The 12,916-nt window shown below is 41.7% G+C and overlaps 1 protein-coding gene across 6 annotated transcripts in view; it reads left to right on the forward strand.

Annotated features, from left to right (window-relative positions):
* Nucleotides 1–12,916, forward strand: part of TPK1 (thiamin pyrophosphokinase 1) — a 207,881-nt gene that overhangs the window by 77,972 nt on the left and 116,993 nt on the right. For all 6 annotated transcript variants that reach the window (XR_009558356.1, XM_035101357.2, XM_060280546.1 and 3 more), the window contains one exon: nucleotides 447–516. Coding sequence is in view for 4 of the 6 variants with exons in the window: in XM_035101357.2 (XP_034957248.2) it covers nucleotides 447–516 (70 nt within the window). In the remaining 2 variants the exon portion in view is untranslated. The remainder of the gene's footprint in view (nucleotides 1–446; nucleotides 517–12,916) is intronic.

Here is a 12,916-nt window from a genome sequence, read left to right on the forward strand (position 1 = left end):
GCTTGTTTCTCCGTTTCAACATTGTGGTATATTGTCAGATCGCGATGTTTGGCTGGTGATACATTGCAATGTTGAAAAGCTGACATTGCCCAGCCTTCACAGGCGCCATGCGTCCCTTTACAGTAATGGCTGGTGATACCCAGGTGGTGCAATTCTCTCGTTCTTTTTCTTTCACCACCAATGTTCATTATCCTTGTAGTGTTGACTGTATTTTAATTTATTTTTCTTTTTAAGCACGTTGCTATGTTTTTCTTGTGTTTTTCATCATTTTTGTAAACAGTCCTGGAAGCCCTGCTGAAGGTCAGTACGTACATCATTTAACGAAATAAGTATTTCTGTCATTTCGGCACGGAGCTATACTGTGCTGTAGGAAATATTTCCATGTAAATAAATTTGTTCCTTGGTTATGATGTCAGGTTCTTGACAGCTTCTCCCTTTCCTTCCAGCTGTTCTGAGAGCATGTGCTGATGGAGGTGCTAATCGTCTGTATCATATCACAGAAGGAAACCATGAGAGGTACATCCATAATAATCTGTGCAGATAATTTCCCCCTTTTTATCTTCATGATGAACTTGCATTTGCAGCTTTCTAAAAGCTCTTGGCTCCATTGGGTTGTCCCCCCCTCTTTTTTGCAGGGAGGGGGGTCAGAAACACAGGTCATGTTCAACATGAGGCTGCTGCTGCAACTGGCATCTCCTTGTCAAGTCCTTCTGTTCTCTCTTGTAACATGTTGGATCACTAACCCTCTGTTGTGATGCTGTCATATTGTGTGTTTTCCTGTCCTGCCACCAGCACTCAGTGATGTGGAGCAAGGGACACGGAGCACACAGTGTGATGATGTCACAACACAGAAAAGTTTTACTACACATGATGCGAAAGAACTCTATGTGGGATGCCATTTTTGTAACTCTGCCTTTTTGATTCAAGCAGTAGGTTAAATCTGTGCCAGAGGATCTTCCTGTGCTAACAGAGCCCAATGATAAATGCAATAAGTTATAACTTCAATAAAGATGACTCCAGATAATCCTTTTCCTCCAAGGTGACAAAAGCTGTCACTGACTTAACAACCTTGCCCACCCATCCCAAATGGTTTTTTAATGTATACTTCTGCATAAGTATTTACAGTTCATAGATAGTGAAAGAGTCTTCCACCCATTGTAGTGTTGCAAAACAATGTGTTTGATAACCATGGGGTTATCAAATCCATTTTTTATTGTTCTAGAGGAAGGTTCCACATGAGTAGCAAGTATCCTGATAACAATATGAGTTATTGTAACTTTATTAAATTGTATTAATTGTTTTAATGAATCTGTTGCTCTTGTTTGCTTTATTTATATGCCATTGTGTTTGATATTATAATGATTGCAATGTTTGAGGTTTTAAAAAATGCTAGTGTGATTATTGTGAGCATTTTTGAGCTCAGCATTTATCGTTGGAAAAGCGGAATGCAAATATATATCTTAATCTGAAGATCTCAGGGCAGATTAATATGCTGTGGCATATTAAATCAAATAAAATCATATCAAGATTCACCTAGCAAAAATGAAGTGATACTACAACTCTTAATTTTTTTAAAGCACAAATTATTATTGTTACAGTCATACCTCAGTTTAAGTACGCTTCAGTTTGAGTACTTTCAGTTTAAGTACCCCGCGGACCCATCTGGAACGGATTAATCCACTTTCCATTAATTTCAATGGGAAAATTTGCTTCAGGTTAAGTACACTTCAGGTTAAGTATGGACTTCCAGAACCAATTGCACCCATACTTTGGGTTAAGTACGCTTCAGGTTGAGTACTCCGCGGACCCGTCTAGAACGGATTAATCCACTTTCCATTACTTTCAGTGGGAAAGTTCACTTCAGGTTAAGTACACTTCAGGTTAAGTACAGACTCCTAGAACCAATTGTGTACTTAAACCGAGGTACCACTGTATTATGTATTTATTTATACTGTGGTACCTCGGGTTACAGACGCTTCAGGTTACAAACCCAGAAATAGTACCTTGGGTTAAGAACTTTGCTTCAGGAGGAGAACAGAAATCGCACGGCGGCAGCAGGAGGCCCCATTAGCTAAAGTGGTACCTCAGGTTAAGAACAGTTTCAGGTTAAGAACGGACCCCCGGAACGAATTAAGTTCTTAAGCCAAGGTACCACTGTGCCCCACCTTTTTTCCTGACAAAGGTCCAAATATATAATTGGTTGTCTTTGAAGGAGCTTTCTTCTAGAATTGGGAAAGGATTTATGTAATTTTCTCTTCCATAATTACTTGTGAGGTTGGCAAGTTGCCCTTTTCTCCCTCCTTCTCTTTGCATCTTTATAGTGCTGCATTAACTGACAGGCTTAAGGCACATGGAGGAGGTATCATAGGTGATGAGTAGGAATGTTGCTTCTGAGCCCAGCTCTTAACTGCTAACCAATTTTATTATACTATGCTAACCCTTTAAAGTGGTATTTAAATCCTCATAGAAGAATACAGGTAAGGAATCATGGCTCTTTTCATTCTGCTACTGTGTTTTGCATAATAGCTCTCAGTGTAGCAATTATGGGAATGATTTGTGCAAAAGAAGCACTGTGCCTGTGAAAAATATATTTTCCCCTTCTGCATTTAATAATTCAGAATCTCTGTGTAATATTGCGACCTCTAAAAGCATGGAGTCGTGACAGCTGATTTCTTAAGCGGACCCAGCTTTTAAACTGAGCTCATCGCTGAATGGCCAGTAACATCCACAAATAATGACAGAGGCAGAGGGCTCTTGTTTAAAGCTGCCTTATCATTGTGAATGGCAACACAGATTTTGGCAGGAGCCTCCTCTTATTTATTCATTAGAGTTCTATACTGCGGTATCAGAGTAGCTTGAAGCAATTTTTCTAAATGTTGAGAGTCCTCACCCCTAGAGTCTCATGGTTTAAAGCAGGCATCCCCAAACTTCGGCCCTCCAGATGTTTTGGACTACAATTCCCATCAACCCTGACCACTGGTCCTGATAGCTAGGGATCATGGGAGTTGTAGGCCAAAACATCTGGAGGGCCGCAGTTTGGGGATGCCTGGTTTAAAGGGTCCTTATGGAGTTCAATCACTCTATGCAAGTCGCTCCGTCACAATCCTTCCCTTACACAATCCTGTTTGCATGAAGTGCATAAGAAGTGAGTTTTGGCAAAGTCTCTGTCACAGGTTGCAAAGCTTAAACTTAGGTTACATCCACACCATACATTTAAAGCACATTCATACCACTTTAGTTGTCTGGGCTTTCCACAAAGAAACCTGGGAATTGTAGTTTACCTCCAACAGCTGCAACTCCAGTTCCTGGGATTCTTTTGGGGGGGGGGGAGCCATGACTTTTAAAGGGGTATAAGAGTGTTTTGAATGTGTGGTGTGGATGTGACATCAAATAATTCCATCTTCTCCCCGCTTCTTATTTCTTATTTTTAGCTTCATTAAAGTGTAATTCTGAAATGTTGGACCCCCATCAAACTGGTGCCAAAATTTTGTGCTTGTTTTTGTACTGCAAACTCTGTGTTTGGTACCTCATCCCAAACTGAGTAATTGATACTCAAACTGGGGTACACAGGTATCCCTCCAAAAGCCAACGTTGTTCGATTCACTCCAAAACTGTGTCAAACTTTGCAATAGTTTCTAACTCTTCTGCATCACAAATCCTGCTCCCAAGATGAGGAATTGATCCTAAAAAACTGAGTTCCTAGTTCATGCCACTGTAGTTAACTGCACTCAAAATCTGACAATGTCTGATTGGCTCCAAGCAGTGCAAAGGTTTGGCATCGCTTTGGAGTGAATCAGACAATGTTAGCTTTTGAGAGGGCACCTGTGTCCCCCAGTTTGAGGATCAATTACTCAGTTTGTTGAGAGCTATAAAACATAGGGTTTGCGATACAAAATGGCACAGAACAAGCACACAACTTTGACATTGGTCTGGAGGGGATCCAAATTTTCACAGTTACACATTAATGAAGCTCTCATTTTTCTTTCTTTCTGCAAACCTTCTTTGCCTTCTGGGCCCTTCAAACCCGGATTTAAAAAAATGTGGGGGGGAGACCCCTTTGCTTTGTTTTGACTGGGGTGAGAGAGTTCTTCATGACATAACCATGTAACATTATTTCTCTGCTAGGAAGGTGAGGTTGGGGGCTCTGATGATACAATTTAAGTTTGACATCTGTGTCCTATAAATGAGCCAGAAGTGCCTGGTGTGCTGCGAACCCTTTGGACCTCAGCCCCTGCGCATTTTCCTAGCCACAGAGACAATCTGCTTTCCTGCATCTGGATTTTTTTTTGGTAGCCAGGACTTCTTTGGGACAAACATAATGCACTCTGCAGACAGAAGCAACTGGGAAATGTTTTAGATAGCTCATTTTATTTTCAAACCCTTTAATGCACACTCTACAAATACCACTCTTATGGAATAAACATAATTATTTTAAAACTCATTAATGCACACTATACGAATACCACTCCTATGGAAAGAATGTAAATTATATGTTAAATGAGTTCTCATGAATCTAAATACGGTAGGTAATTAAAGAAAAACTAGATGGTTGTATCACAAGTGAATAGAATTATTCACTCTTCATAGACTTGGCCCTTTAAGCATTCTTACCGGGATTATATTATATCATCAAAGTTTGATTTTTGTACAACAAATCCAGCTAGATTTTGCTATTTGCCTTTAAGGAAACTAAGCCTGCTGAAAATATTATTAATTTACTTTTTTAACATGTTCCCCTTAACTCTCATTTCTCAATGCAGTTTTATTAAAGGCTTGTCTTCTCAGAGAACACTGACAAATTAATTAGATTTTTTGAAAGAAAATGAAAAAAAACCCTCAGCTTAATCTCCTCTTCTTTAATTTTCTCCCCCAATTCAGAGACCTGTTACTTTGATATTTTTGAAGCATGCAAAAATCCATATACTATTTATTAAATAGTACCCACTGTTTCTTTTGGGAGGTGAAGTGGTGCTCACAACTAGGAAGCTGCAACTCTTGACTCCAGGCCAGTGTCCCCTTGCTTTACTGGAAAAACCCTCCTTCTCCAACAATTACCTAATGTTTTGGAGCAGAAATACATTTTGATTTACTACTAATTAACTGTGTGGGTACAGCAGCTTTGGAGCACACACTGATAACTCCTCATGAGCAGAGGCTGTCACATTCTGTTTAATATTACAGACCATTGATATATAATGGGGATCAGGGGGGCCAACTTGAATCCCACAAAATTGATCACATGGCACAGTGCACACATGCCATTTGAATGGCAATGGGGGGAGCAACCCCCTCAATTGTTTTATTGGGAGGACTGAAGACCCCCTTGATCCCTAGGAGTTGGCTATGATAGGGATGAGCACATAATAGAATCATAGAATTCTGAAGCTGGAAGGGACCCCTGAGGCTCATCTGGTCAAAAACCCCTGCAATGCAGAAATTTCGGCAGGCATCCTATGCTGAGTTTTGGGGCTATCTTACTTAATGTAGAACTCTGCACGTGTTAAGTCTGGCAACACTTTTACTTCTAGCTTGCTGTTGATTTTTGATGTTCATATTAATTATATGCAAATCATTTGCTCTTTGCCCTCTTAAAATTAATATTGGGAGGTAGAACATCATTATTCCCATTTTAGAGAGAGGGGCTGAACAGTAGTGACCTTTCCCAGAGGTGACTGAGTAATTTTTTAACTTGGGTCCCCAGGTTCATCTCAAATATTTTTTGCAAGACTATATTCAAGGCCACTTTCTATGCTACACATCTGTATCTGCAAGTCTGCTTTCATGCAAGACAGGATATGAATTAGTTTCCTGGTACGTGTATTGGAGTGTGTATGTGTGTGTGTGTGGTGTGTGCATGTATCAAAATACTTTGATATGGCAATTCCCAGTTCAGAAAATATTAAGGATGGAAACTAAACTAATTTGCACCTCCTCGTCTAGTATATCGTTTGGAATGTAATTATCCTCCAAAATTTAGAAATGTGAAAAATCCAACCATGAGTTTTGTATAGGTTTGTGCTGCTTTCCGCTTACTGGGTCATCCATGGGGCAAGCTTTTGACCAAAAACTGACAGAGGTAAAATTTCTGTTTTAGGTCACTCTTGCCCAGGACTTCTGTTGCTGGGAATCACCTCTTTCTCTTTAACCAGAACTAAGAGCACCCAGTTGTTATGGCCTTGCTTAGGGGAACATGTAACTTTCTGCTCATGATTTGCTTCCTATTTCTACATTGTTTATTATCCCTACCTCTTGACTGTATAAGAATAAGTGGGGTAAATAGAAACATACTGCACAGTGTTATTGATTGTAGATTTCCTGGTTATAAAATGGAGGATGTGAAAGCTGAAGGCTGTGAGAAATGCAATTACTGTTACATAATTCTCCTTTCTATATCTTTCAAAAAGGGCCTTATTTAAAAGGCATGAGTGCTGGTGTTTGAAACCCATCTATGAAGCGCCCTTACTGAATCACCCTGACCTTGTTCTGGATAAACGTTTGAATAAATGTTCATTAAGCCCATACAGTAATGTATTTTATTATTGGCAGTAATATGCATTAGTGGGCCTGCCAACCTAGCAGTTCGAAAGCACATCAAAATTGCAAGTAGTTAAATAGGTACCGCTCCGGCGGGAAGGTAAACGGCATTTCCGTGTGCTGCTCTGGTTCACCAGAAGTGGCTTTGTCATGCTGGCCACATGACCTGGAAGCTGTACGCCGGCTCCCTCGGCCAGTAAAGCAAGATGAGCACCGCAACCCCAGAGTCATTTGCAACTGGACCTAATGTCAGGGGTCCCTTTACCTTTGCCTTTATGCATTAGTGCAGGCACCCCCAAACTTTGGCCCTCCAGCTGTTTTGGACTACAATTCCCATCTTCCCCGACCACTGGTCCTGTTAGCTAGGGATCATGGGAGTTGTAGGCCAAAACATCTGGAGGGCCGCAGTTTGGGGATGCCTGCCTTAGCGGGATGTTTTTCTTTTTACAGTTTTACACTCCCTTTCCAAAGTTCATGGTGGTGCAGTCAAACAGGTAAAGACAGTTATAGATGTTGAATAAAATAACACACAGTACATAGGAACAACTCTCCTGGATCAGACCAGAGGTCTATCCTAGTACAGTACTCTTCTCCATTCTGGCCAATCAGATGCCTATGAGTTGCCAAAGCAAGAAATTATTTGCCACATCATGTTGATGAGTTGGCTAATAGGTTTTCTGCTTTATGTATGCTGATCTGCTAATGTTTCTTAGGCTCCATTTGGAAAAACACCCTTAGATGATGAAGTAGCTGAACCCCGGGCAGGACTGTGCACATAAAAGAGCAAGGTTTTGCAGACGGGGCAGACTCTTATCTCAGTGGCTTGTATTGAACTCTATAGACCACAATCACTACACATCCAGAGATCCATTTCAGGCCTTCCAACACTCTCCAGTTCGTCACAATGATCAACTTTTGCTAAATTAAAGTGAAAGTGGGATCACCCCCACTGTTTTCTGAATATGTGGTTTCCCTTTACGAAATATGAAAGTGGAGTTTGTTTATTTAAAGTGCTAGCAATTTTTAGAATCTTATACTCTTTTTCTTGGCTTTTTATTAGGTATAGCTTCTTAATAACTTACGGTATGTAACTTCATAGTAAATTGTATTCATTTGAAATACCAATGTTTGCCAAATCATTGAGCTTAAACACTGCAGACTTAAGCAAAGGTTAGTGCTTGGCATCAAGTGACATTTATTAAAGGTAGTAGGTCAACAAAATTGTTAAGCTGTGTGAGCATATTAGACATACGCAGATTCAAAATGAAATTAAAATTTTGAAGAGATTATGGAAGGTAAGATGGAAGGTACATTTGCTAAGAATTTACTGTGGGATTCTTGATATTAAAAGGCAAAATAACAAGTAATCCAGAAGAATGCATTCATTTTTAATTATTGAGTAAGCCAAAAATTGGTGCTGGAGGAGACTCTTGATAGTCCCATGGACTGCAAGAAGATCAAACCTATCCATTCTTAAGGAAATCAGCCCTGAGTGCTCCCTGGAAGGACAGATCGTGAAGCTGAGGCTCCAATACTTTGGCCACCTCATGAGAAGAGAAGAATCCTTGGAAAAGACCCTGATGTTGGGAAAGATGGAGGGCACTAGGAGAAGGGGACAACAGAGGACAAGATGGTTGGACAGTGTTCTCGAAGCTACGAACATGAGTTTGACCAAACTGCGGGAGGCAGTGCAAGACAGGAGTGCCTGGCGTGCTATGGTCCATGGGGTCACGAAGTGTCGGACACGACTAAACGACTAAACAACAACATAGCCAAAAATTTCCAGTCTGGTAGTCATCAGCTGCCCTGAACCAAAGAGCTAACAGTTATGTCCTATTTATTTTAGGACTGAAGACCAAAGTCTTGTGGGGTTTCCCCCCTTCCAGATCACATAGCGCATATATAGATCAAACAGCTGAGTTTACTCAGCGGTAATAATATTCCATGAAGAATGTTCATAACAAAACAAAACCGAAACCAAAAATGCTATAAACTGGGGTGTGTGAGAGAGAGAATAGTTGAGGAAAGTAAGTCTTGCATGTTATTAGTTATAGTGTTGTCTATGCTCTGGTAACCTCAAGGTTAGAATACTGCCATGTGTTATATGTGGGGCTGCCTCTGAAGACGGTTCAGAAACTTCAGCCGGTGCAGAATTCAGCAGCTAGGTTGATCACTGGGGCAAAATGGTTTGAGCGTATTACACCCAGGGCTTTTTTTCCCCTAGAAAAAGAGGTGCCAGAACTTGTTGACCTTTTCTTAGGGGAGCACCCACCCAAAATTGTTTTTTAGTGGGGAGCATCCGGCCAAAGTTGTTGAGCATTGGGGGGGGGGGAGATAGCCCCTAAAAACCTTCATATGCCACCACCCTCTGCCACACCGCACCAGTCACCATGCTGCCCACAGCCTCCATCGCGCAACACAGACTGCTGTGCCACCCACAGCTGCCATCACTCAACACAGAGTGCCATATGCCCGCAGCCTCTGGCCCGCAGCCCTGAGCGATGTGCCAACGTGCCATAACAATACAGAGGTGCGGAACACACCAAAGAGGTGCCAGAACTCAGTTCCGGTCAGTTCCGGCTGAAAAAAAGCCCTGATTACACCGATCCTGGCCAAACTGCACAGACTGCCAATTAGCTTCCAGGCCCAAGTGCTGATTTTGACCTATAAACCCTTAAACAGCTTAGGGCCACAATATCTCCCCATATAAACCAACCTGGACTCTGCATTTACCATCTGAGGCCCTTATTTGTGCCCTCTTCCACAAGAAGTCTAGAAAGGGCCTTTTCTGCAGCAGTTCCCTGTTTGTGGAATGCCGCCTTCATTAGACATCTTTAGGCCCCAGGCAAAAGCATTCCTCTTCAACCAGGCTTTGGCTGATTAATATTCTTCGGTCTTTTACGTGTGTTTGTGGGAGGGGGGTTATGTTTTGTTTTGGTTTTAACTATTCATTTTGTGCTTTTATTCTTTATTTTTATCTTGTGAACTGTCCTAAGATCTTCAGATGAAGGGCGGTATATAAATTTAATAAATAATAATAATTACATGAACTGCATACCTAAATTAAATTCACATCCAGTTGTACATTCCAGCACAAATGCTGTCTTTTCTGAACCTCATTGCTTTTAAAAGAATGCACACTCAAAACCACATCCCATCTATATCAGGATGCACATATGTATTCCTGTCAGGATCCCACCTGACCCAGAATCTGGGGAGAACCCCTGTGCAGCTGCAGAACTGGAAGAGCCTGGAATCTTATGGCTGTTATCACCTGCCTTGATCCCCAGTGGAGTGAAGGTGGCAGCATGTCCAAACTGGAGGCATCCTCTTTAGAGGTTGACCTGAAGCAGCCTGTGTCCAGCAGTTGTGAGGTAGGCCAGGGGCCAACACTAAGCCCTGAGCAGCAAAGATCCGGGCTGAAGGTGTAGGCTAAGTCAGCCACCAGCATGCGCAACAAGGAACTCCTCCTCAGGAGTAAAAGAATACTCGTGAGCAAACTGCTCCTTGTGAATAGACTACACCTGCAAGCAACACTTGTGCCTTGTAACAGTGTTCTGCGTGGATCTCCAAAGACTCAGGTTTAAAAACATTCAGTTCCAGGCCCATGGCCCTAGCACAGCATTTTTACACCAGTTCCCCTGCCACCTAGCTAGCTGGTCCCCCTCGCCCTGTATTTGGACCTTGGGCTGTTTTCTGACCTTGCCCCTGAGTTTAGACTTCGGACTGCTATAACACACTGATTCTGAGCAGGAGAGTTAGCTCCTGCTAACTCTCAGCTGCTGTGCCCATGTGCCACCTGGAATCTCTGTAGGAGTGCCTGTTCTGCTGCCAGGAGGCTCCGTTGCTTGGGATAAAGCATGGCCCATTGGGTGGCCAGGAAGAGGAGGAGCTGACAGGGAAGATACAAGTCTCTCGGTTGCTTCTAGGCTGTTACTGGGTTAACAGATCCCTGTTGAGTTGCTGCTGAATTTCCTTGCTCAGCTCTCCAGTCTCTTCCCCCTCTCCACCACCTTATTGCTGTTCAAGGGCAATTCCACCATGGATTGGGATGTACATTTGAATGTGTATTCAATTACATATTCCACTGAAGGCAATGTTGTGGGGATAGGGAGCTTCCATGCTCATATGCACACACCTGGCTTCGGACCTGCAGTCCTTTATACTGGGAGGGGGCATTTTCCTTGCAGGTTAAAGGATCCTATGGTGAAACCAGGCCCTGAGAGGTCCTACTCCCATGGGTTTCTTAAACTTCCCCATCCCCGTTTAAAGGGTCATATGGAGGGAGAAAACCAGAGAAGGGGGCACTTAGGTTCCTTCAGCCTGACTCCCAACAGGTAAAGACTTGCAACTTTGCACTGAACTCTTTACTAAACATTTCTTTGCACTGTGCACCACTCAAACCTCACTGATCGGTGAAGCAGGAATTTTTATCTATAAAGTAGGACTTTCCTGCATACCTGTGAGATTCCCCCAGTCTATAAGCATACTCTCAAGTGCATAGGAAATAGCCCAAGTACAAGGTGTGATTATGAGAGTACACATAATTCAGATTATTTAGAGTTTTATTTCCATGTCTGTATTAAAAAAATGAGTACATATGTATGTGTGTGGTTATGTGTGTGCACACATGTGCATATATGTATATATGTATCCATTCTCCTCAGCCTTTTTTCCTCTCCCAGCTCTGCACAGTTTTTTTTCCAAGAAGCAAAAGCATTTTAGCTCTACCTTAAAGAATTTGCATTGAAACACATAACCTCATTTTGAGAATCTGCTTTGAAATCTGTTAAATATATTGTTAATAAAGTCAGCATCTTGCACATTCAGATACAAATGGATTTTTCTTTAAGCCTTTTGCAAATATTTGTTTTTAATCTGATTTTGTTATTTCAATTTCATATATCCTCCTCCTTTGGTTTATTCATTTTTAAATGTTGTATATTGCAATTCCCTTGCTGAAAATAACCTCTAGAATGAATAACTGACACTTTTATCTCTCACCAAAGTTGTACATTGAAATTGGTAAATAAGAGCTCAATAAAAAGTGACGCTTCCTTCCCACAGATTTTTCCAGTTAAAGGATTGGTCCTTATTCTGTATATTTATTGTTACATTAAGCTGCAAACTTTTATGCATTTATTCAGTAAAGCTTTCATAGTGTGCACTATGGGAAATATAGTTTCTAAGAACTTTCTGTTCTTGAACTTTGATACAGAAACTAAGTCTTAGCTGGAGGTGGTGATGGTTAAGCAGTAGAAAGGTAAAGGTAAGGACCCCTGGACGGTTAAGTCCAGTCAAAGGCGACTATGGGGTTGCAGTGCTCATCTCACTTTCAGGCTGAGGGAGCTGGGGTTTGTCCACAGACACCTTTCTGGGTCATGTGGGCAGCATGACTAAACTGCTTCTAGCGCAACGGAACACCATAATGGAAAGCAGAGAGCACTGTTTACCTTCCCGCCACAGCAATACCTATTTTATCTACTTGCACTGATGTGCTTTCGAACTTCTGGGTTGGCAGAAGCTGGGAAGGAGCTCACCCGGTCGCAGGGATTCGAACCACCAACCTTCTGATCGGCAAACCCGAGAAGCTCAGTGGTTTAGACCACAGCGCCACCCGCATCCCTGGTTCAGCAGTACTAACTAGACACCATTGTACCTTTAGATGGCTCTTTTATTAAAGAATAGCAAAATGTCCATCATGGAGAAGCGGAGGCAGAAAGGGCTTGTAGAAGAGTCTATATGAAGACTATTAGAATCTTGTGGGTTTCTAAGGCACCGGAAATCACTGGAGTTTATCTCAGTCCAATGCTGTTTCCAAACACTGCTTTTCTTTCCCCATATGAATCAGTCAGATGTTAATTACAGCCAACCAGCAATGAAGGACAGAACATAAAATAGTACAAAACCACAGCATTAGTAAAAGGGATAGGAGCCTGACACAAATGCGTATAAAAAGCTGTTTGCAGATCCACATCTGTCTTTTGCAAAGAGTAGTAAATACATCTGCATACCTTATTACTTTACCCATGCGCATGAATCCTAAGAGCATTCCTCTTACGCCAACTCCAGCCTTATGCACCCATCCTTGGAAATGATTTCCCTTCCTAATGAACGAGACCTTATTTCCAGCGAATGTGCTTGGAACTGAACTGTTACTGTTAATTTGGCTTGTATGCTACATGCTTTAAACCTTGTTTATTAAGCAGCAGTGTGTGTCTCATTACACACTTCTACATTTCATTAAATCTGAGGCAAAATTTCCCCATGGAACAATATTGCTAATATTCCCAATGGCTTTGCAAATCTGCAGAAAGGCCCCAAGGTCAGAATTTCTTTTGGAAAGGTTAATTAAGTCTGAAAGAAAGATATTATGTGGTGA

Source organism: Zootoca vivipara, chromosome 12, assembly GCF_963506605.1.
Source record: "Zootoca vivipara chromosome 12, rZooViv1.1, whole genome shotgun sequence".
NCBI classification, from domain to species: domain Eukaryota; kingdom Metazoa; phylum Chordata; class Lepidosauria; order Squamata; family Lacertidae; genus Zootoca; species Zootoca vivipara.